A 22,129-nucleotide genomic window follows, 5' to 3' on the forward strand; every position below is an offset into this window, starting at 1 on the left:
GAGGAGGAGGAGGAGGAGGAGGAGGAGGAGGAGGAGGAGGAGGAGGAGGAGGAGAAGAAGAAGAAGAAGAAGAAGAAGAAGAAGAAGAAGAAGAAGAAGAAGAAGAAGAAGAAGAAGAAGAAAAGACTATAAATAGAGTAAGATATGGGGAAAGGTAACCCTTTTCCACAGAGCTTTAGCGATAGTGCTGCTCTCGGGAGGCTTACGCTAGCTCTCAGCAGCAGGCGAGCAGATCACGGCCTGTAGCTCTCATGATTTCCCAGTACTTACTCTCAACAGTTTGGTATGTATATCTGAAATTTCACCCAACTCTGTTGCTTCTAGGTTGATCTTCATCAACTTTTCATATCTGTATGAAAAAAATACATCACAGAAAAGAAATGAGTGGGTATGAAAAATACAGGTTTTTTCAGAGTTCATGAAATTTATTGTCATATTCACTCAATAAAAATTTTATTCAAGTCTCTATACCAACAGATTCTAAGAAATCTTTGCTGCCTTCCCGCACAGTTGCTACCCCCTCTATCTGTGATTTTTAATTTAGAGGTTGCGGGTACTGGTGGTTAAGGGTGTTTAGAGAGTATTTTGTGGAAATTCTACACGCATTTCCTGTTTTAAGTTGCAAGCCATTCTGAGTAGCTTGATGAAGCCATATGCCAGTTGCTCCTTCCAGCCTGAGACAGGCAGTGCCTTTTTTACTACAGATCCACACTGGAATGTTACCCACTGCATGGTTACTTAGTAGTGATCTTAGTCGTGGGATGAACTGTCCAGCAACTGTAGGGCTTAGGTTTCATGCTTTGGTTCTGTCTGAGCTTGTTTGGGGAGTCTGGGAATTCATGTACTGGGGATCTGTACATATTGTACATCCATTATAAATGCACAGATTAGGATAAAATAGAGAAGGCAAGTTAATTTCGAATCAAGTTATGCTGTAATATATAAAGTTATTTATGTAATTGTTAATGTATACTTCAGTTATACATATTGACTAAATTTAATTATATTTCCCTGCAGTACAAATAGTGTATCCTAAAACGCCATTTAAGTTATCATTGTTACAAAGAGAAGAACAGTTAAGAATGGAAAATCTGTAACTTTTTTTTAACTTATTAAGGTTGTGTGTCTGTGCATGGGGCTGGACCACATATGTCCTAGTACATGCAGAGGGCTGCCTCTCTCCTTTAGCCTTTTGTGGGTTCTGGAGCTAGCACTCAGGTCACCATGCTGGTTCAGTAGGCACATTTACCCGCTCAGCCATCTCAGAGGCCCCTAAAGATGCTGTTCCTAAAATCCAAAAATCCCATCAAGGGGCTGCTCCAGAAGCTGCTTCTATTTCCCGTCCAACTCCAAGACAGGTAAGGGGTGGTCCTACTTCACTGCCTGTCACTCAGGAAAGGTAGGGGAAATGCCATCAATGATGGTGCTAATCCCTTAGGAGAAACCGGTGTTCTCCTGTGTGGGAAGAAGCAGCCACTCAGCCAGGCTGCACCAAGATCCAACCCTGCACACTCTGCCCTGCTGTGATAAAAGATAATTAAAACAGCAGCTTAGTGCTGGACATTTACCCTGTTCCTACAAAGATGTATCTACTCACACTTTCACAGTCTTTTCAATGTTTCTGATGCAGAAATCCAATGTGATCACCACTTCTGTCTTCTTGTGGACAGTTTCATTGAAGTCATCTTTAACTAATTCACTGAAAAGCAATGGTATCCCCTTAGTTGAAGGACTATTTGTGGACTATCGTTAAATTTTATGAAATTCTACTTTAAACACATTTCATGAATTTTAAATGTCAAAAATTTTAGGGACCTATTAAAAACATTTCTGTGTCATATTCTCACGGTGGGCTCAATTAAACAGTTTTTCTTATGACTCTTTCACATCTGGGACATTTATACTTCACAGACTATCACTAATTAGGTTAAAGTTTAGAAACCCAAGGCATTAAAATTACATTAAGGATCACACACTAACCAATAATCACACAACGGTCATGTAAGACTTGTGTCATTAAATTAATTTTGCTGCTTGTGGCACACGTGTGACCTCTGAAAGAGGCTGACTGACACATGAACACATAATGAAAGGACCTCTGGACTACAACAGTGATCAGCAAACAAGGTCTAAACTGTTTTGTTTTTTTATGGCCTACAAATTACTTTCAGGGTGATAAAAAAAAAAAATAACAAATAAAGAGGACATCCCATGTGGCCAAGAAAGCCTAACACCCGGGTAAGAAAACCTACAAGAAAACCCGATATTGAGGGTTACATGAAAATTTTCTTAAAACTTACAGTACAGTAAGCAAAAATAATCAAAACCACTGACCCACTGCAGCGACAGGGAAACAAATGCCGTTTGTATCTGGCACGTTTAATCTCTTCGAGACGCACGCCAGGAACCAACCTCCACGGTAAGCTGTCCCAGCACTAAGCTGCCCGTGACAGCAGGCGACCACATGAAAGCCGTTACGAGCACAGGCCGTGTGGCTTGTTGGACACTTGCTAGCCACAGGAAAGGTGGGAAATACCTGTGTCCTAGCACCCAGGACGTGGAGGCAGGAAGATCATGAATTTAAGACCTGCCTGGGCTACACGGTGGGCTCCAGGATCAAAAACCGAGAGCCAGGAATCAGAATGACACAGAGTGCAAACATATCAGTGTCAACATATGTGGACTGTCACAAGCGTTAGAGCCCCAGAAACTGCACTGAGGGCAGCCCAGGAAAGCATTCCCCGGGGGCCTTTCACATCAAGGTCACACGGTAGGTCTGCAGAATGCACAACCAACACATGATGTGCACAACAGTAGCGTGGTCTTGAAGGAGATCCATTTGCTCTTACCAGATGGACAGATGACCTTCATAAAAAGATTTAAAAAAACGACCCAAACCGTATACATCTTGTGTGCGTATGGGAGGGGGTGAGGTGGAGGCCATGGGTCAGCCACCAGTGTCTTTCCTCAAGTGTCAACCACTTTTCTTTTTTCAGAAGGGTCTTTCTCTGAGACCTGGGATTTGCCAAGGAGGCTGGTTGGCTGAGTGACCGGCTCGTCTCTGTCTTCTCAGTGGTGGGATTAAGAAATGTGGGTTCCAATCACTTGTTCATTGTGCACCCTGCTTTTCAGATCGCCGTGTATTACTCACATCAACCAGCGCACCCCCTTTCGCATTAACTCTTGGTAGAGCAGCAGCGTACTGGCAATTCTACAGGCATAGCACACAACCCCCGTCACTGCCTGGGGAAAGAAAGTATTTGCTGCTGATAGCGGACAGAGTAAGAGAACCTTGACGCAAAAGCATTCAGGATTTCATATTTTCTTTAAGGTGTATTTATGTATTATTTGTACAGCATTCTGCCTGCATGTGTACCTGTGTACCAGAAGAGGGCACCAGATATCACTGTAGATGGTTGTCAGCCACCATGTGGTTGCTGGGAATTGGACCTTTGGAAGAGCATCCATCCAGTGTGCTTAACCTCTAAGTAATCTCTCTGGCCCAGGCTTTCATATTTTCATCAGATAAATAAATTACCAATGTCTAAAAGCTAGACAGATGGAGCTGGAGAAATGGCTACGAGGTTAAGAGCACTGGCTGCTCTTACAGAGGTTCTGAGTTCAATTCCCAGCAACTACATGGTGGCTCACAACCATCTTTAATGAGATCTGGTGCCCTCTTCTGGTGTGCAGGTATACTTGCAGACAGAACACCGTATACATAATAAATCAATCTTTTTTTAAAAGGCTAGACAGATGTAAGTACAATAAACATTTCAATTCTTATCATTATATAAACATGTTTTAACAGAGAGTATTCCATTTTACTAAGTTCAAGAAAAGAAAAGAAAGGGCTGGAGAAATAGTTCAGAGGTTAAGAGCATTGGCTGCTCTTCCAAAGGTCTCAGAGTTCAATTCCCAGAAACCACATGGTGGCTCACAACCATCTATAATGAGATCTGGTGCCCTCTTCTGGTATGCAGGTGTACATGCAGGCAGAATGCTGTATGAATAAAAATAAATCTTAAAAAAAAAAAAGAAAAGAAAATATAAAACTCTTGGAATGGGTAATACTTTAATATGTTCCTAAGTCATACCTAGACACACGATACATTTATTACTTCACTTACTGAAAATCAGTAAGATACTAACCTTGGCCATGCTAGCATCACCATCTAAATCATAACGTGGATGTACTTTGGGTAGGGAAACTGAAATACAAAGGAAAAGACATAAAGTTAGGAAGGGAAAGGTTTGGACAAATGACTTTATTCTGTATATGGCATGCAGTATGTCTACATTACACAGTCATGAGCGCTCTCTCAGGCACTTTCCCTAGCATCAGCAACATGACAGCTGGGAGATGGCAGGAGTGCCTGATGTGCACTTGCGCGGGAAGGCCGACATCAGATGCAGCACCCATGTAAGACGCTGGGACTGCGGCAGCTGCCTGGGCCCAGGATCCTGGCACTGACAGGGTGGACACTGGCAGAACCCAGCGATTGCAGGCCAGCCAGCTCATTCCCTAACCAGCCATTTAACTGTTTTCATGTACACATGCTACAGCGTTATGCAGGAACCAGAGAACCACTGTATGCAGTGCCTCAGGGACTTCCACGTGGGCTCCAAGACTGAACTCAGGTGCCAGGCTTTCGTGATCAGCAACTTCACCCAGGAGCTGTCTCGCCAGCCTCTTTTGTTCTTTTTGTTATTGTTGTTAAACATATTTAACGCAATGAACTCCATACTTGTCTTTCAATCTGTATTTAATATTGAAGTCTCAAGTGGATGCAAAATTCTGGGGAACTCTTTTTTTTTTTTTTCTCCACCAGTAGGACAAATAATTTAGATAATTTCAAAGATGTAGATCTATTTTTTTTTTCTTAACTTCTAAAGGATGACAGAATGTCTTATATATACACTAGCTAAAACAAATATTTGCTGAAATTTATGATAGCAATGTTATTTTGGGAGTTATCAAAACACTAAAAGAAGTTACAGAAAAACATGACAAACCACTTCATAAAACAAAATATTGAAGAAAATCATGACACCTTTCAACTTTGTAATCTTTATAAACAAATTTATGAAATTTTAACTCTTTTAGAAAGTTTTACATTAAGATCAATGTCAACTTTATTAAACTGAACATCAGTTTTACAATGACAAATGTTTTTTAATGGTCATTTAAAACGTGACAAAAAAAAATCACAACTTACTTTTTTCATATTTCAATCCTACGAAAGGTAAGGATTCCCGGCCTATGACAAAGATAGGATTTTCCTCTGTGGTTTTAGGAAAATGCTGAGCTAGTCTTCCGAGTTCTAGGACTAAGCGTCGTCCTTCATAGATGAGTTCTTGATTTGAAGAACTAATTTTGGTTTGTTTGTAGACCAGTTCATGGAATACAGCAGCACTGTGTGGGGAAGTTTAAGAAAGGACAATAGAACGTTGGCTAGAACTGGAGGTAAGACCTGGACACTGCAGCAACCTCTCACCGTGAATATAAGACATGGAAGGTTCTGGTAACACTGCCTTGTTAAGACAGACTCTAAAATGGCAGAAATGGGAATTCCTTATTACCTGACCCTGTCTATCTTTATGTTGAAGGTCAGGTGACCTAAACATGCAAAGAGCCAAAAACAGGACCTGAAACACAACTATAAGACTTTTGTTAAATACACTAAGAAATTAGAGTGTTTTCAAAAATGAGGTTTTAGAAGAAAAAGTAAATTCCCCTTGAAAAGAGTCACAAAATCCAAGAAAGCCAGCAACGTGACACGGCTCTACCTCAGGCTGCTGCTCTGACTGGCTCAGGCTTTAAGCTCAAATGGATGTCCAATACATAACAATGGCGCCAGCTGACTCAGGCTATAAAGAACCCAAATGTGATAAAAATCATCTGAGGTTATATTAGTATTGCTATATTTACATTTTGCTTATCTTGTATTAGATCTAATTACTGGATTATTAATATCTAAATATGTTTTCTAAACTGTGTCTTTTTCTCTTTCCAGTTTTTGGTGCTTGTGTCTGAAGTCAGGACTTTAAGCACACTCAACAGACACTTTCCCTAAGCTAGCTAGACCTCACTCCCCTTTTCATGAATGAAAAACAAACAAAACACCAACTTTTTAGAAACAGATTTATTTTTTCTGTATGTGTATGGGTGCTTTGTCTACAAATACGTTTGCGTACCATATGCATGTCTGGTACACCAGCAGAGGCCAGATGAGGGCATCAAATCCCCTGGAATTGAGAGTTAAAGACAATTGTGTTATAGCACCATGTGGGTGCTGAGAATCAAACCTGGGTCCTCTTCTGTGCTCCTAACCATGGAGCCAACCTTTCAGGCCCCTTTTCATGAGTTTTATGAGGTATTAAAACGGTTATATGTTGTCAAACAGACTGAGGTACAAAGAATGAATCTGATTCTTCATTTTTTGGAGGAAGCGGTTGTTTTTTGAGGCCTATACAGCACTAGCTGGCCTAGAACGTTCTTTGTGGGCCAGGTTGGCTTTAAACTTGTGATCTTCCTGACCCTATCTCCCACACACAGCTTCTTCATTCATGATAATTTACAAGCAGTTGTAAGAAATAACCAGGCAAATGCTCTCTACCCAATTTCCTCAAGGGTAGCACCTTACAACATAGTAAACTGCCACCACTAAGTATATTTACTTTGACACAATCTATATAACTCCTCCCAGTTTGACACGTAGGTGTGTATTTAGTTATATGCAGTCTTATTACATAACATTTTTAAAAAATTGCCTGGTGTGTTTTCCTTTACGCAAAATAGATGTCGAATATTTCTTGAGTATCCATAAAGTTTTTCCTGCTAACTATGCAAATGAAACTATACTAAATTTGGAAATCTACTACACTTAAGACTTAGGCTTTTGATTTTAAGGAGGGCAACAGCTTCAATAAAACAGCTCAGTTTAATCAGTTCATGGCACTTAAAAAAGTCATAGAATTAGCTCTGTCAAACAAAAGTACAAAGGAACTTTCTTACGTATACATTTAAGAAAATTAATCCTTTTTATTTCCGATAAGTGACATGGGTGCTGCTGGTGAAGGCAAGGCATCTTTTTTGTTTGCTCTCCTGGTTTAGGAGAGGCTTATTACATTATACAGTCACAGACAGGAGAAGAACACAGAGGTACTTACGTATTGTAGCTATGAATGTAAATCTTATGCGCTGTCATCTGCTGTAGCGAGAAAACGTGGATTATCATTCGGTGAAGTACATCGCTAGTCTCTGCAAAGAACTGGTCAAAACCCCAGCACTTTTCCTGATCAGCTTCAAGGATGTTCGCAAGAACTGGGGTAAGCAGTGCTTGAAGACCCCTAAAATAGTATTTAAAAAGCTTCTTAAGAGAGAGTGTCATAGTGCAAAGCATATATTTGCATAATATCAGCAACAAAACAAAACAAAACAAACAACAATAAAAACAAACCAAAGGAATTGTGTGGTGGTTGAGTAAGAACAGCCCCCACAGGCTCATCTATTTGAATGCTTAGTTACTATGGAGTGGCAATTCCTGAAAAAATTAGGTGTTGTTTTGCTCTGTCTCTCTCTCTCAGCTTTTCATTCCTTTTCCAGCATGCTCCTGCCACAATGATAATGGATTCACCCTCTGACACTATAAGCCCACCCCCAGGTAAATGCTTTCTTTGTAAGTGTTGCCTTGGTCATGGTGTCTCTTCACAGCAACAGAACAGTGATTAAGATAAATCACTATTATTTTTACAGGCTGCAAATCCTCTACCTAAAAAGTTTTGAAGTAGAAATGTTTGAGTTTTAGAATTTTTAAATAAATTTCGAGGTATTTGTACATATGTGATTATCATGGGGATTAGATTCAGGTCCAAATGCAAAATTTTTTTTCATATATTCATAATAAACATGGCTTGGAGGATTTTACAGTCTTTTTAGTGAGTCCACATTCTGGTTACACATGGGGTAATGTGCGGAATTTTCTGTTTATGGTTTCATATCAGCATTCAACAAGTTATGAACACCACACCATCTTCAATGCTCACTTGCATTTTTATATTTTTTTTTAAATTAAGATAGGCAACTTTCTAGAAAGCTAGATTACCTTCACCTGATAGCCTGCCAATGAATTAAGGATTGCAGCATGTTATCTGACCTGCTATGCATTACTGCCTTTGGTTCTCTCCTCTCAGACACCCTCACTTTCCCAAAACCATCATGGACATGAAGGACTACCCAGGTGACATCAGCTGCTCAGAACCAGAAACTCATGTACGATATGTCAGAAAGTTTACACCACAAAGTGTCTAAAGCAGTAAAAAATGAAACTTTTTTTCCCCTGGGGGAGTGAGGAAGAGGGTTGAGATAGGGTCTCTTTCTGTAGTTCAGGCTATCCTGAAACTCATTATATAGCCCAGGCTGGCCTCAAACCCACAGTTCTTCCAAATTCTGGGGTCAAAGGCATGAACTACCACTTGGCTTTTTTTTCTTTGTGATAATCTGACAATAAAATTTTTAGACTTATGGCTGCTAAATAAAGAAAGAACCTGCAAATATTTGAAATGCTGGAGAAAGTACTAGGAATGCATTTTTCTTTTCTTTTCTTTTTTTTTTTTTTTTTTTGACATGCTCTCATCTTGTGTGGTTCTGGCTTTTCTGGAACTTACTATATATAACAGACTGGTACCAAACTCAGAGAGATCTGCCTGCCTCTGTCTCCCAAATTCTGAGATTAAAGGTGTGTGTCACTGTGCTGGGCCTAGAAATTCTTATTTTTTTTCCTTTGAACAAACTGAATATTTTTTTTTTTAATAAGGAGAATATTAAACTTGGTAATGCTTATTTTTTATAAGTACAATTTAAAAAAACCTTATTCCTAGTTACACCACTATTTGTGGTCCATCAGTATGACAGTCAAAATAAAAGTCCTTAGCATGATTCCTACATTGAAAAGAATTTCAAGACCCATGAGAATCAGCCTTAAGAACACATGCCCTATATCCTCAGGAAATTATCCCTAAAGCTCAGAGTATTTACATCACACCAAACACAAAACATCACATGGTTCAATTTGGTAAAAATAAAACTAAACTAAAAAGCCAGTGGTGATGGTCCATGCCTGTCATCCCAGCTTGTGGGAGTTAGAGGCAGAAGAGTTATCAGTCTGGGCTACATACTAAGTCCAAGGCTAGCCTGGGGTACAGAGAAAATCTCAGGTCACAAAACTGACAGAAACAACAACAAACTGCCGGGAGCCAAAGCTATCTACTGAAGCCAAAGTCAAAGCTATCTAGTGGAGCCAAAGCTATCTACTGAAGCCTAAGTCAATTAGTGAGTCAAAGCTATCCAGTGGAGACAAAAGGCGTTTACTAGGCCAAAGCTAAATAGTGAGCAAAGGTCATTTAGTGGAGACCTAAAGCTATTTAGTGAAAGTTATCTAGGACCCTAACTCATGGGTGATAGACTGTGAGGACATCCGTTTGTTAGAGCATCCCTGAGAAAACACCCCTATGGTATCTTGCAGGCGCAATATTTAACACATGAAAGCACTCTTCCTGTCTCCTGCAGCAGCTAACTACCTTCCCCCTTTTCCTGCCTTCTCCCTATATAAGTTGGGTAAAAATTTCTAATAAATGAGGCCTTGATCAGACAAACAGACTTGGCTTCCTTCCTTGCGCTTCTCATCCTCTTCCATTCCTTCCACTCTCCTCCCTTAGGAGCCCACGTTGAAGCCCTGCGGGTCGGGGCAACAAACAACAAACTGACAGCCCTGAAAATACACTTAGATATTTGAAGGTATCTGTGATTTTTCAATACAAAAGTTTGAACACTGGCACCAAAGGTTAAGAATTAGGTACCTATACTTACTGAGAAAGACTACAAGAAACAGGCATGTCTGCACTCCAGTCAATTGGTCCATTTTCTGCTTTCTGTACTCCAGATATTGCACCAGAAGGCTTTCCAGTGATTATTTTATACCTTGGGAGGAACAACAGCAGAATAGGATGAATAGGCCATTCCTGCACGGACTATTATTGGACTCTAAGTGTTTCCTCAGTTGCACCTACAGTCATCTACGAGAGCAAACTTTGTGACTGATGGCTACAAACAATCAGGACATGCTGCATCTGGATGACTAAAGTGGAACGGCAGATATGTGGATACTATCTATATGCCATAATTAATTTTCATGTGGGCACCCAGAGTGCCATGAAAAGCATCTTGATGTTTACAACAAAAACACTAAGTTTTCTGTCTGAAAAAATGGGGCACATCACTGAGTATATCTAGACTACAAATAGCACCTCATCCTTTTTACCATTCAAAGGCACAGTCAAGCAGACCAAAAGATACTACAAAATGAGCCATAGAATTATTCTTTTAAAAAGGAAGGAGATAAAACTATACACAGCACAGTATCAGAAAAATCCTTTGCACATTCTAAAAGCACACACACATATAGGAATAGATGCTCTAAAATGATAAGCCAAATGATGAGTGTGATATAAAAACATGAGCAGAAGCCAGGCTGGCTGGGAAGCAGGGAACAGTGGGGATGTATGTAGCAAGTCAGGCAGGAGGGCTCTAGGTCTCAAATGGGATCTTTCCTTTAAGAACCTGCACGAAAGCATTCAGCATTAATCGGCAGTATCTTAGGTCAGCCAAAGGACAGTGTTTCTGTCTGATCATTTTTAGTTTATCATCTAAGCAAACATGCTCTGAGCAAATCAATGTATATTTAAAACTAGACTCAACCAGTAAACCAACAGATACAGACTGCTACTTCTTCCATGGAGGCAGCCATAATTTCTGCCTCAAGAGATGTTTTAAAATAAAGAAACTAGCCAGGCATGGTAGTGCAGGCCTTTAATCCCAGCACTCAGGGAGGCAGAGGCAGGCGGATCTCTGTGAGTTCAAGGCCAGCCTGGTCTATGAAGTGAGTCCAGGACGGCCAAAGCTACACAGAGAAACCCTGTCTCAAAAAAACAAAACAAAACAAACAAAAAAGAAATTAATATGAAAAATAAAGTGTTCACATGTGCTCAAACCAATTACAGAAGAATAAATGGAGATGTAAGGTTAATGCAAAGAAAGAAGTGAAGAGAATCATGACAGTATTGCTATGCTATACAAATTCATCACGAACTTTAAATTTTATAAGATTTACATGTCAGCTTAATCATGTGCAAATGTGATGCAGGAGCAACACGGCTGTGGTGGAGAAGAGCGAATCACTCACCAGGACAATCAAACAGTCATTGATGAGGATGCACCTTTAGACATCACTATCAGTGTTTGCACAGAGGCGACACATTCTAGTAACGTGTCCACAGAGTGATCATGCAGAGCCACCAGGAGGCTTGTGGTTCAGGTTTCCTTTCTTGCAAGTGACACACTTTGATATCCATTTTTAGAGCAGCAAAACTTGTAGTTACTGCTTTAAAAATGTATCTATGAAAACAGAAGCGGGTAACTATCTGATATAACTTACATTTAATGAGGAAACAAAAGGAGCCTTGGCCTTTGCTAAAGAAGAGGTTTAATAAAAAGGGCATCGCTGTAAAGCAAGCTCAGGCTGACAGTGAAAACATCTTAGTGCAATTAGTGGACATCTTCCTGTATAATCATGGTGAATTTCACTAGCACACATGCAAATGTTCAAGCTTCAGCAAAAGCCATCACAGTATCTGAACTTTAAAAAAATAACCTTTATTTTAATTAGACATGCACGAACACAAATGAGGGCAGGTGCCCACAGAGGCCAGAAGAAGGCATCAGATCCCTGGCAGGTGGTGTTATAGGCTGTTGTGAGCCACTTGACAGGGTGTAGGGACCTGAACCTGGGTTCTCTGAAGACTGGGTGGGTGGGGTTGTTTGTTTGTTTACCTTGACTCAAACCTACATATATCTGGGAGGAGAAAATTTTAATAGAGAAAATGCCTCTCCCTAAGATTGGATCACAGGCAAATATTTAACACAATTTCATGGTTAATGATTAATAAGGGAGGGCCTAGCCCAGTTCGGGTATTGTCAACCGTAGGTGGGTGGTCCTGAATGGTTAGGAAACCAGGCTGAGCAAGAAAGCAGGCTGAGGAGTGAGGAGCAAGCCAGTAAGCAGCACCCCTCCATGGCCACTGCATCAGCTCCTGCCGCCTACTCCTGCCCTGACTTCTCTGAATGATGGGCTACAAGCTGTAGGATGAAATAAACCCTCTCCTCCCCAAGATGGTCATGGTGTTTGATCATTCACAGCAACAGAAACCCTGACGGTGTACAGATGAATCACATAATAAATTTCACTCCAGAAATTTCTCTTCTTGCTTTTTTTGGTTTGCTATTCGTGACTTTGTATTGTTGTTCATTTCTCCAAAAATATGGCAGCATATAAATGCATACAATGCTATGTGGCTGGAGGGATGGCTCAGTAGTTAAGAACACTGACTGATCTTGGACAGGACCTGGGCTCAGTTCCCAGGACTGACATGACAGTTCACCACCATCTGTAACTTCAGTTCCGGGCAATCTTCTGGCCTTTTCAGGTACCAGGTACGCAGACATATATGCAGGAACGTATACTCATACAAAGAAAATACAAATACAAAACATATACTCATACAAAGAAAATACAAATGCATACTATGCTACACTACAGAAATGCTTTATCTCTGGATGGAAACTGTAACAACGGAAGAAAAATTACTGTCAAATGTCATTTTTAAAATAGTCCATCAGTTAGTGGAAGGTAAGAACTGAATGTCATTTGTTCTATTTCTCTACAGAAGCATACTGGTTGTTGTTTCAGCTGCATGGAGAAAACTGACGAGCACACAAAGTAGAATAAAGAAATGAAATGTGCTGGAGTCAAACTCAGGAAACAGTACACATGTGACAATGGACTGGAGACTCGATACTATTTATACTCTTTGCACATTTAAACATGATTTGGAAAACTATGCCAACATTCTCAGAAGGCTGCATTCTTAGTAAAATCCAGGTAGCATAAAGTATCAGAAAAAGCCAATTTTCATCCAACATATGGAGAAATGAGATACATTAGAAAATTGTTTTTAGTCAGGCATGGTGATGAATGCCTGTAATCCCAGCACTCAGGAAGGCAGAGACAGATGTATCTCTGTGAGTTTGAGGCTAGCCTGGTCTACAAGGTGAATCTAGGACAGCCAAGGCCACACAGAGCCCATCTCAAAAAACAAAAACAGAAACAAAGTGTGTGTGTGTGTGTACATATATATGAGAAATATATATATAATAGATACACATATAATAGATACACATATATTAGAAATACATGTATATATATACATATACATACACACATATATTTCTAACTTTAGCTGGAGAAACCACTTACATCACTTCTTTATTCCTTCGAGGCCCCTCAAATGGTCTAAAGGGCAGTGACCCCGTAGCTGCGTGGTAAAACGTTACTCCAATACTCCAAAGGTCAACTGTGGCCCCGTACTTCTTCTGATGGTCTTTTCTTAGCACTGCTCTCTCATACATATCCGGATGCTAAAACAGAAAATCGTTATGAGTTTAAGACTGAAATGATATTAAAAAACAAGTACTCAACAAGGCTAGAAGTCCTACCATGTCTTTCTAGCAATTTCACGTTTCCATTCTCTGAAGACTGTTTTGGGCTGGAGAGAGGCTCAGTGGGGAAAGAAGCCTGTAATCAGGCCTGATGACCCGAGTGTGACCTTTGGAACAAACACGGCCAAGGAAGAGAGGTGACTGCCCCAAGCTGTCCTCTCACCTCTACAGGTGTGCCATAGCCACGTGCATGTCTCCAATAAATGAGTGTAATAAACATTTAAAACTCAGTAACACTAAACACTGACAGCACACTACTTTTCAGCAATTTCCCAATGTGCAGCTTCCCACCAAAGCAAACTGTCCCACTCCTCACTGCACTGAGCCCAACTGGGGGCTCTCCTGGCCAGACGCTTCTTAAGTATTCAAGTGCCTTTTCTTTTAATACAAATCCATTGCACTGGGCTCACTGCTTAAGGGCACTGGCTGCTTTTCCAGAAGGTCCTGGTCAAATTCTTAGCACCACATGGCGGTTCACAAATATCTGTAATTCCAGTTCCAGGGCTTCTGACACCCTCACATAGATATGCCTACAGGCAAAACCCCAATACAGATAAAATAAAGATGCATGCAGGAAAAACAGCAATGTACATAAAATAAAACAAATCCATTGCATTAGTACATAGCTATAAAGCTAAGAATTTTTGCTGCTGGATTTTTGTTGATTTGTTTTGAGATAGGGTTTCATTCTATAGCCCTGGCTGACCCGGAATGTTCTATGTAGACATGGCTGGCCTTGAACCTGTACCCATCCACTCAAGTGCTGCCTCTTGATTGCTGTGATCAAAGCTGTGTCAGCACAACTGAGACACCTCTGAGTCCGCCCAATAGAAAATGACAGTATACCTAGAAATCACTTCCTAATTCCCTTCTTACAGAAAACAGAGCCTGTCCTGAGGATTCCATAGTATTTATAGGCCTGTGGCGTAACTCCACGTGAAGCATACCTATCCGGCTATCGAGGTGAGACTACCGGTACTATGCGACTTACCAAGTACTCTTCCGTGCCGTACAGCGACACGAACTGCTCATCGTCCTCGAGCTCCCTGGCAGCCCCGAAGTCCGTGAGCTTGTACACAGACTGTCCATCCTCCCCTATGACGCGCATGATGTTGCCGGGCTTGATGTCACGGTGCACTATGCCATTCTCTCGGAGGTGATTCATTCCTCCCACTTCAGCAGGAAACACAACAGAGCGGCTCACAACACAGTAGGCCTCCATTTGTACATGCACCTCAAACCCATGCCCAGGGTACACTCGTATTCATCCAAACTCACGATTTTGTTGTAAGACACAGATTTCCCCCCTCTACAAACACCCCCCACGCCATGCACATGTGTGCGTATATACATTCTCATGTTTCACCCACAAGGAGCTTTAGATAGGAATTATGGCCCTCGGAAGTGTGCTGTCTCTGATAACTGTAAGGCTAATGGAACAAAAGAGTGTTAAGCTCAGGACATCCTGAGATGCTTTTGGTGATAACGATCCCAGAAAGATGAGCATCTTTCACCACAGCTTTATACTTTTTTGTTGTTTTCTTTTCCTCCCCCACCCCCTCTCTCTTTAAAGACAGGGTTTCTCTGTGTAGCCCTGGCTGTCCTAGAATTCATTCTGTAGACCAGGCTGGCCTTGAACTCAGAGATACACCTGCTTCCACCTCTCAGTGCTGGGATTAAAGCTGTGTGCCACCATGTTCAGCTCTTGTTTTATCTGTATTTTACTTTCAGAAATAAAGTCACAAAAAATAAACTGGCTTCAACATACAAAACAGTTTAAAAAAGAACGCAGCAGGAGGGCACAGTGCGATCCGCGTCCCCATAAGGACAAGTCAGTCTGTGTTCTTCTGAAGGGCAGAGGCACTGAGGCTGCCGGAATGAAGCTGTGGGGCTCACAGGCAGGTCATCAGCTGAGACCACAGGCATGAGCCACCAGCCTCCTTTAAACACTTGACTCATGTCCAAGAAGGTATTATTTCACTTGTCTTTTAAAAGGTAACAGGATTCCTGGAATGCACACACACACTTCACATAACTTACCATTCCTTTTTTAAAAGTACAGCATTCAATAGTTTGTAATAAAGCTACACAGCTGTCCCCATTAACGCCAGAACATTTTGATCACACTCCAAATAAAAACTATGTACTGGTCAAAGGAGCTCTCCCTACAGCCACTAGCAGGCACTCTCAGATTACACGTGCCCTCCCTCACTCACCTGCTTTTTGTTTTTGTGGACTGACTGACTACACCTTTTTGTGAAGGGGATGATACTGTGATCTTCTGCCTCTCACTTCCTTCATTCTGCATTCTTTTAAGATTCACCCACACTTGAGCATGTGTCAATATTTCACTTTTTAACTTCTCAGTTAAGAAATGTATTTATTTCTCGTGTGTATGTGTGCTTAGTTTTTGCCAACTTGATACAAATTAGAGTCATACAGGAGAGGAAATGTCAGCTGGTAAATGCCGGCATCGTATTGACCTTTAGCAGCTTGCGCTATTTTCTTGATTGCTGAGCGCTGTGGAAGGGCCCAGTCCACTGTGGGCAGTGCCGCCCTGGGGCAGGTGGCTCTGGGCAGTAAGAAAGTAATTGAAAATGAGTCCTAGGGCAAGCCAGTCAGAGTTCCTCCACAGTTTCTATTTCAGTTCCTGCCCAGGCTTTCCTCAGTGATCCAGTGTGACCAGGAACCATAAGCCAAGCAGCCCCTTTCCTCCCCAGGCTGCTTCTGCTGTTTATCACAGCAGCAAAACCCAAACTGGAACAGTGTGTGTGGTGTGTGTGACTCTGTGATGTGTGTGTCTATGTGATGTGTATGTGACTCTGTGATGTGTGTCTGTGATGTATGACTATGTGATTCGTGATGTGCGCATGGACTATGTGAGAAGTGAACTGTGTGAGACTGTATTTTTTAAGACGAGGTCTCCTGTAGTGGACTGGCCTCGAACTCGATCCTTCTGCCTCCACCTCCCAAATGCTGGAGATACAGACTTGCCTTACCACACATTGCTTCATTTCTTGTCAGGAATGAATAATATTCTATCATATGGATATAAAACATCTTAATCTATTTGTCAGTTGACATTTGGGCTGTTCTGATTTTATTTTTTGGACTGCTGTGAATAAGTTTTTATGTGGATGTGTTTAACTCCTTCAGTCTGGCTATCAGAATTGCCCAGTGCGCGTTATTTTATATTTATCTTCTTGTGGAACTGTTAAACTAGTCTCTGAAGGACTGCACCACTTTACGACCCTGCAGCAAAGGCATGGCAGACCCAGTTCTTCACTTCCTGGCCAGTGCTTGCTCTTGTTACCTTCAGGGTAAAAGTGGCATTTCATTAGAATTCCCTTAGTAATTATTGATCTTGAGCACTCCTTAATATACTTGTTGAACATCAGTCTAACCTTTCTTTTTGACAAATGTCTGGTCAAATCCTTTGACAAATTTTAAAATTGTCTTTTTGATAGGGTGTCTGGACAACACATCTTATGTGTGATTTGCTAATACTTTCTGTTCTGTGGGCTCTCTTTTTAGCTATTGTCTCAAATAAGTTGTGGTTTTAAAATCTTTATTTTACATGCATGGATACCTGTGTACTAAGTGCATGCTTGATGCCTGTGGAGGCCAGAAAGGGCATTAGATTCCCCGGGACTGGAGTCACGGATGGTTGTGAGCCGCCGTGTGGGTGCTGGGAATTGAACCTCCTCTAAAAGAGCAGCCAGTGCTCTTAACAGCTGAGCCATCTCTCAAGCCCTGAAGTAAGTTTTTAATGCCGATAAATCCAACTTATCTAATGTTTCTTTAGACACTTGTGCTTTTGGTGTGATTCCTAAGAAAACATTGTATAAAAGTGTATTGTTTGGAATGTAGGAGGTTAATTTTTCATTCTGTATCATTAAATTATATATATATATATATATATATATGTAAAACCATATAAATAAACATACCCACATCTCGTAAAACAATTAAAAATTCTGATTCTGGTAGTCCATAGGCATTGGATGGCTCCTCCAGAACTGTGTATAAACTCCCACAGGGACAAAATTCCATAATAAGTACTTTATGTCTTGTTGTTGTCTGGGAAAAAAAGAGAAAGGTCACTAGTTGAAAATCAACAGGAAACCAACAAAATCAAACCTGGTTTTAGGGCAGCGCTTGCCTACCTGACCTCATTCAAATGCAGACTTGCTACAAAGATGAAGTCACTATGAATCCTTTCACCTGGGACTAATAAGAAGCTACGTGTCTGTAATAAATAGCTTCCAGATTTCTACTAAATAAAGCTGACAAGATGGATAGACAGTACAGCAGTTACAAACACCTCCTGCTCTTCCAGAGGACCTCAGCTCAGTTCCCAGTACTCACACTGATGGCTGTTCTGTTCTCCCCCAACACTACAACACATGTGAGCATACACCACAAATAAAAAAATAAATCTCCACATATAGATAGAGCATATTACATATAAATTAAGGTTGAGTTTCACTGGAAGACAAGCCAGTGAAAACTAGCTAGATTTCAACCATAACATCATGGTGGCAGTGTTTACTATTTTTGTTCAAGTCACTTGGTTTCTTTTGCACCACAACATATTTAGGATAAAGCTCATTCGTAGAATAAGTACTTTTACTTAAGGCATGAAGTCCTAGGCTTACAAAGCAATGGGGGCTGGAGAGCTGGCTCAGTGGCTAAGAACATGGGCTGCCTCTTCTGGAGGACCTAAGTGAGTTTCCGTCACCCATGTCAGGGGGCTCACAATTGCCTGCAATGTCCACTCCAGGGGACATCTCTTCTGGCTTGCAAGGGTACCTGTACCAGTAACATACATATATACAAATATACACAGTGAACATTAGAAACAAAATCTAAGGAAAACAGAACAAGAAACAAAACAAAACTGGGTGGCAGCATAGTTGAAAGATCTCTCAGCAAGATCTGGTTTGCTCATTTCCATCTCAACTAATTAAAACATGTCATCAATATAATAGCTTTATAAGGAAGAAGGAACCTCATAAAACTACATAATATACAGTGATCATATGATATATATCAGCTTTAAAAATCTGAAATTTTTAATGTTAAAATATAGTGTTAATTTTTGGTCCTCTAAAAACGATTTTAATCCAGACCCCAAATACTTTCTTAATGTATTTTCTTTTCTCTGTTCAGCAGTCATGAAAAGAGAAATAATATATATATATATATAAAAATTATTGTTTTATATAACAATATGTGCTGATGGCTGAAAATTTGAAAAATACATATAATTCCATCATCACAGAATAATTAATAACGTTACATGCTTCATCTCATTTTTCTGATGAAACAAAGTATATTGCAGATATACAGCATTGTACAACAGGATCATATTACATACATACAGTTTTTTCTATTCATGATTTTTAAATTCTGATTTTTCCCCCAATTTTATGTGTATCAGTGTTTTGTCTGCATCTACATCTGTGTCTTATGTGTATGTCTGGTGTCCACAGAGGTCAGAAAGGGTATAGGAATTGGAGTTACAGATACTTGTGGGCTTGCCAAGAGCCATGCTGGAAGGGCCCGAGGCAAGCAGTAGGCGTCCTGGAGGGAGCCGACTGTTTTTGAACAGCTGATGAACAGGTGCACCCTGGTGCGGTCTAGACTAGAGATTCTGTCTCTAGATTACTTCTTACTGCTGATTGCCTTTCCACACGCATCATTACTTTATTTCTCATCTATCTGGCATGGCAGGGACCTCACTGCCTATTGTTTCCTGGGTCTTTACACACTCTGTTGGGCAGATTTCCTGTACATCAAACTGAAGATGTACTTCCATGTAATAATGCTGTTTAGATGAACTGATAACAATTGATAATTCCTGATAATGATTTTATAAAGTTCCTGATTTGATTCAAATGATTTTAAACCCTCCTGCACAATAGCAAAAACTGCTAAGAATCTGTGAATCTTCACACATCACTGCCACGTAAACTGCGCTAGGGAGAAGAACAGGCTTGCGACAGACTTATGACCTAGGTAAACTTTTGCTCTAGCTCCAGAGGTCAAGTCATGGGTCTCAGTATGCACCATGATAGACAGCCATGAACAGAAAATAGATAAATAACTAGCTGTGGAATGGAAGATAGAAATATTATTTTGAACCCATAGTGAACTCATGGAGCCAAGAGACAGTTAAAGTATGTTTAGTCAAGTGAAGTCTTAATGGAAAGACATAAATGATTATCTTGTTGTAACCCCTGGGACCCTGTTAACCTTAAACCTTGTGAGCCTCCATCATGAAAATCCTGATGTATAACAAATTGCTTTTATAGCTGTGGAGTAATTTTGCTTTTAATGCAAAGACTTTATCTTGGATGATAAAAAGGCTTGAGAACAAAGAAAAAATGTTGGCGGTTGGAGCCTCTGGGGATTTACTCCATCCAGTTATATACATGTATATATCTATATGTTTATATGTCTGCATGTCTGTATGTATGTGCACGTATGAAACTTGTGAGAGTTCCCTTTGTCTCATCTACTGAAAAAAAATGTGTATAAGTGAATGAGCAAGAATTTTCCTATTCTTTTCTCTCTCTTCCCAGCTCACACAGAGTAAAAACAACTCTTTGCCGCCTGCTTAAAAAAGTTAAAGCTTCCTCATCAGGTAATTAAGTGTTGTAGCCAGCAGAGAAGAGTCTACAGAGCAATTAATGTGGCTGACTCTGTGTATGGCTGCCTCACTTTTTTATCCTGGTCTCTAACAGCTGGGCTTTGGCATGAGCTGCTATGTGGGTGTTGGAAATCAAACCCAGGTCCTCTAAAAAGGCAGCCAGTGCTCATGACTTCTGAACTATTTCTCCAGCTCCCTGATTTTATCTTCACACAGACATACATGCAGGCAAACAATAATACACATAAAATAAAAATAAATAAATTATTTTTTTAAAATATATTTTTTAATTTATTTAACTTTATTCTATGTGCATTAGTGTGAAGGTGTCAGATCCCTTGGAATGGGCATTACAGACAGTGGTGAACTGCCATGTGGGTGCTGGGAATTGAACCCAGGTCCTTTGGAAGAGCAGACAGTGCTCTTAACCACTGAGCCATCTCTTCAGCCCCCAATATATTAGTTTTTAAGAAGATTACAGGTTTGAGCCTTTAAAACTTTTTTGAGATAGGTTTGTGCTCTATAGGCTGGCTGGCCCTGAAGCCCTGACTTTCCTTCTCGTCCTCCTAAGCGCGTGGATTATGAGAGCTTACCACTACACTCAGCTAGCAATGGCATTTTATGGAGGCTGCAGGACACATCACACGTATCTGACCTGGGAGCAGGAGAGACCAAAGGTCAGCAGTGCAGGCAAAACACAATGCAGTCCTGCGAACACAGTCAGACACAGCAGAGGCTCAGGTGGGCCTTTCAGGCTACTGATGCTCTCCCCATCAGTGCGGAGGGTAAGCTTCCATGCCTTGAACTGGCTCACAGTCTACCCTGCCTGTGTCTGTACCCGTGGTTCGCATGCAGGAGGAAATACAGTGCTTTTCTGTGTTCTCTTGAGTTTGGCTAAATTCAGGTAACTAGCTACCATACATTTTAACTTACTCAGCTTTTCTGTCAGTACCAATTCACATTTTAATGCATAAAACTATAATTTATACTTGATCAAACTTAATAATCAAGAATAAAGTCACAAGGGTAAGGGATATACAATTCAATAATATTTAAGAGATAATCTTTACTAAATATTTATGTCTAAAAGCAAGACGATTTCCACTTCATTATTTCTAAAATATTTTTCCTAAGGGTACAGTTAATATCTGCTATTTTCCTTAGAATTAATACTTTTATAATTAAGACTTTAATTATAAAATTGAGTTACTACAAGTTTTACTCATTTACAAAGGTTTCTATCACTGCCTTTTTGTTTTGTGGTGAGGTATTTATTCACATTTATGTATATGTGTGTCTAGGCACCCCCAGAGGCCAGCAGGGCCCATGGGATCTCCCAAAGCTGGGGTCAGAGGTGGCTGTGAGCTGTGGGTGCTGGGAACTGAACCTGGGCCTCTGGAAGAGCAACAAGTTCTTAGAAGTGCTGAGCCATTTCTCCAGCCCCTGTTCTTTCTAAAATTATGCACTTAGTTTTTCTTCCTTTTTTTTTTTTCCTTCATAAATAATACAAGTAACCATTTTTTTGTTGTTGTTCGGTTGATTTTTGAGACAGGATTTCTTTGTGTAGTCCCACCTGTCCTGTAACTCGCTCTATAGACCAGCCTGGCCTTGAACTCAAGAGATCTACCTGCCTCTGCCTCCTGAGTGCTGGGATTAAAGGTGCCTCACTACAAATAACCACATTTTAGACCTCTCATCCTTCTTTTTTTTTTTCCTGCTTTCATTCTACAACATTTTGTTTCTATCTCTATGTATTTAAAAAAAATGGCAGGGATAAAGCATGACAGGAGCCATGCAGACCCTGGTGTTTGGTGCCCCTTCTGCTAGGCACTGTCTTCTGAGTGGAAACAAGCACCACA

General features: G+C 40.6%; 1 protein-coding gene across 3 annotated transcripts in view; it reads right to left on the minus strand.

Moving 5' to 3' along the window:
* Window positions 1-22,129, minus strand: part of Tbk1 (TANK binding kinase 1) — a 40,461-nt gene that overhangs the window by 10,378 nt on the left and 7,954 nt on the right. For 2 of the 3 annotated variants that reach the window (XM_055625968.1, XM_055625967.1), the window contains exons 4-13: window positions 17,566-17,695; window positions 14,607-14,788; window positions 13,374-13,534; window positions 9,872-9,982; window positions 7,174-7,353; window positions 5,220-5,416; window positions 4,153-4,211; window positions 3,152-3,243; window positions 1,598-1,699; window positions 271-349 (exon numbers count right to left, since the gene is read on the minus strand). In XM_055625968.1, the coding sequence (XP_055481943.1) occupies window positions 271-349; window positions 1,598-1,699; window positions 3,152-3,243; window positions 4,153-4,211; window positions 5,220-5,416; window positions 7,174-7,353; window positions 9,872-9,982; window positions 13,374-13,534; window positions 14,607-14,788; window positions 17,566-17,695 (1,293 nt within the window). The remainder of the gene's footprint in view (window positions 1-270; window positions 350-1,597; window positions 1,700-3,151; window positions 3,244-4,152; window positions 4,212-5,219; window positions 5,417-7,173; window positions 7,354-9,871; window positions 9,983-13,373; window positions 13,535-14,606; window positions 14,789-17,565; window positions 17,696-22,129) is intronic. The other variant, XM_055625969.1, reaches the window with a different exon arrangement.

This window comes from Psammomys obesus, unplaced genomic scaffold (assembly GCF_907164565.1).
Source record: "Psammomys obesus unplaced genomic scaffold, mPsaObe1.curated_primary_1811, whole genome shotgun sequence".
Taxonomy (NCBI): domain Eukaryota; kingdom Metazoa; phylum Chordata; class Mammalia; order Rodentia; family Muridae; genus Psammomys; species Psammomys obesus.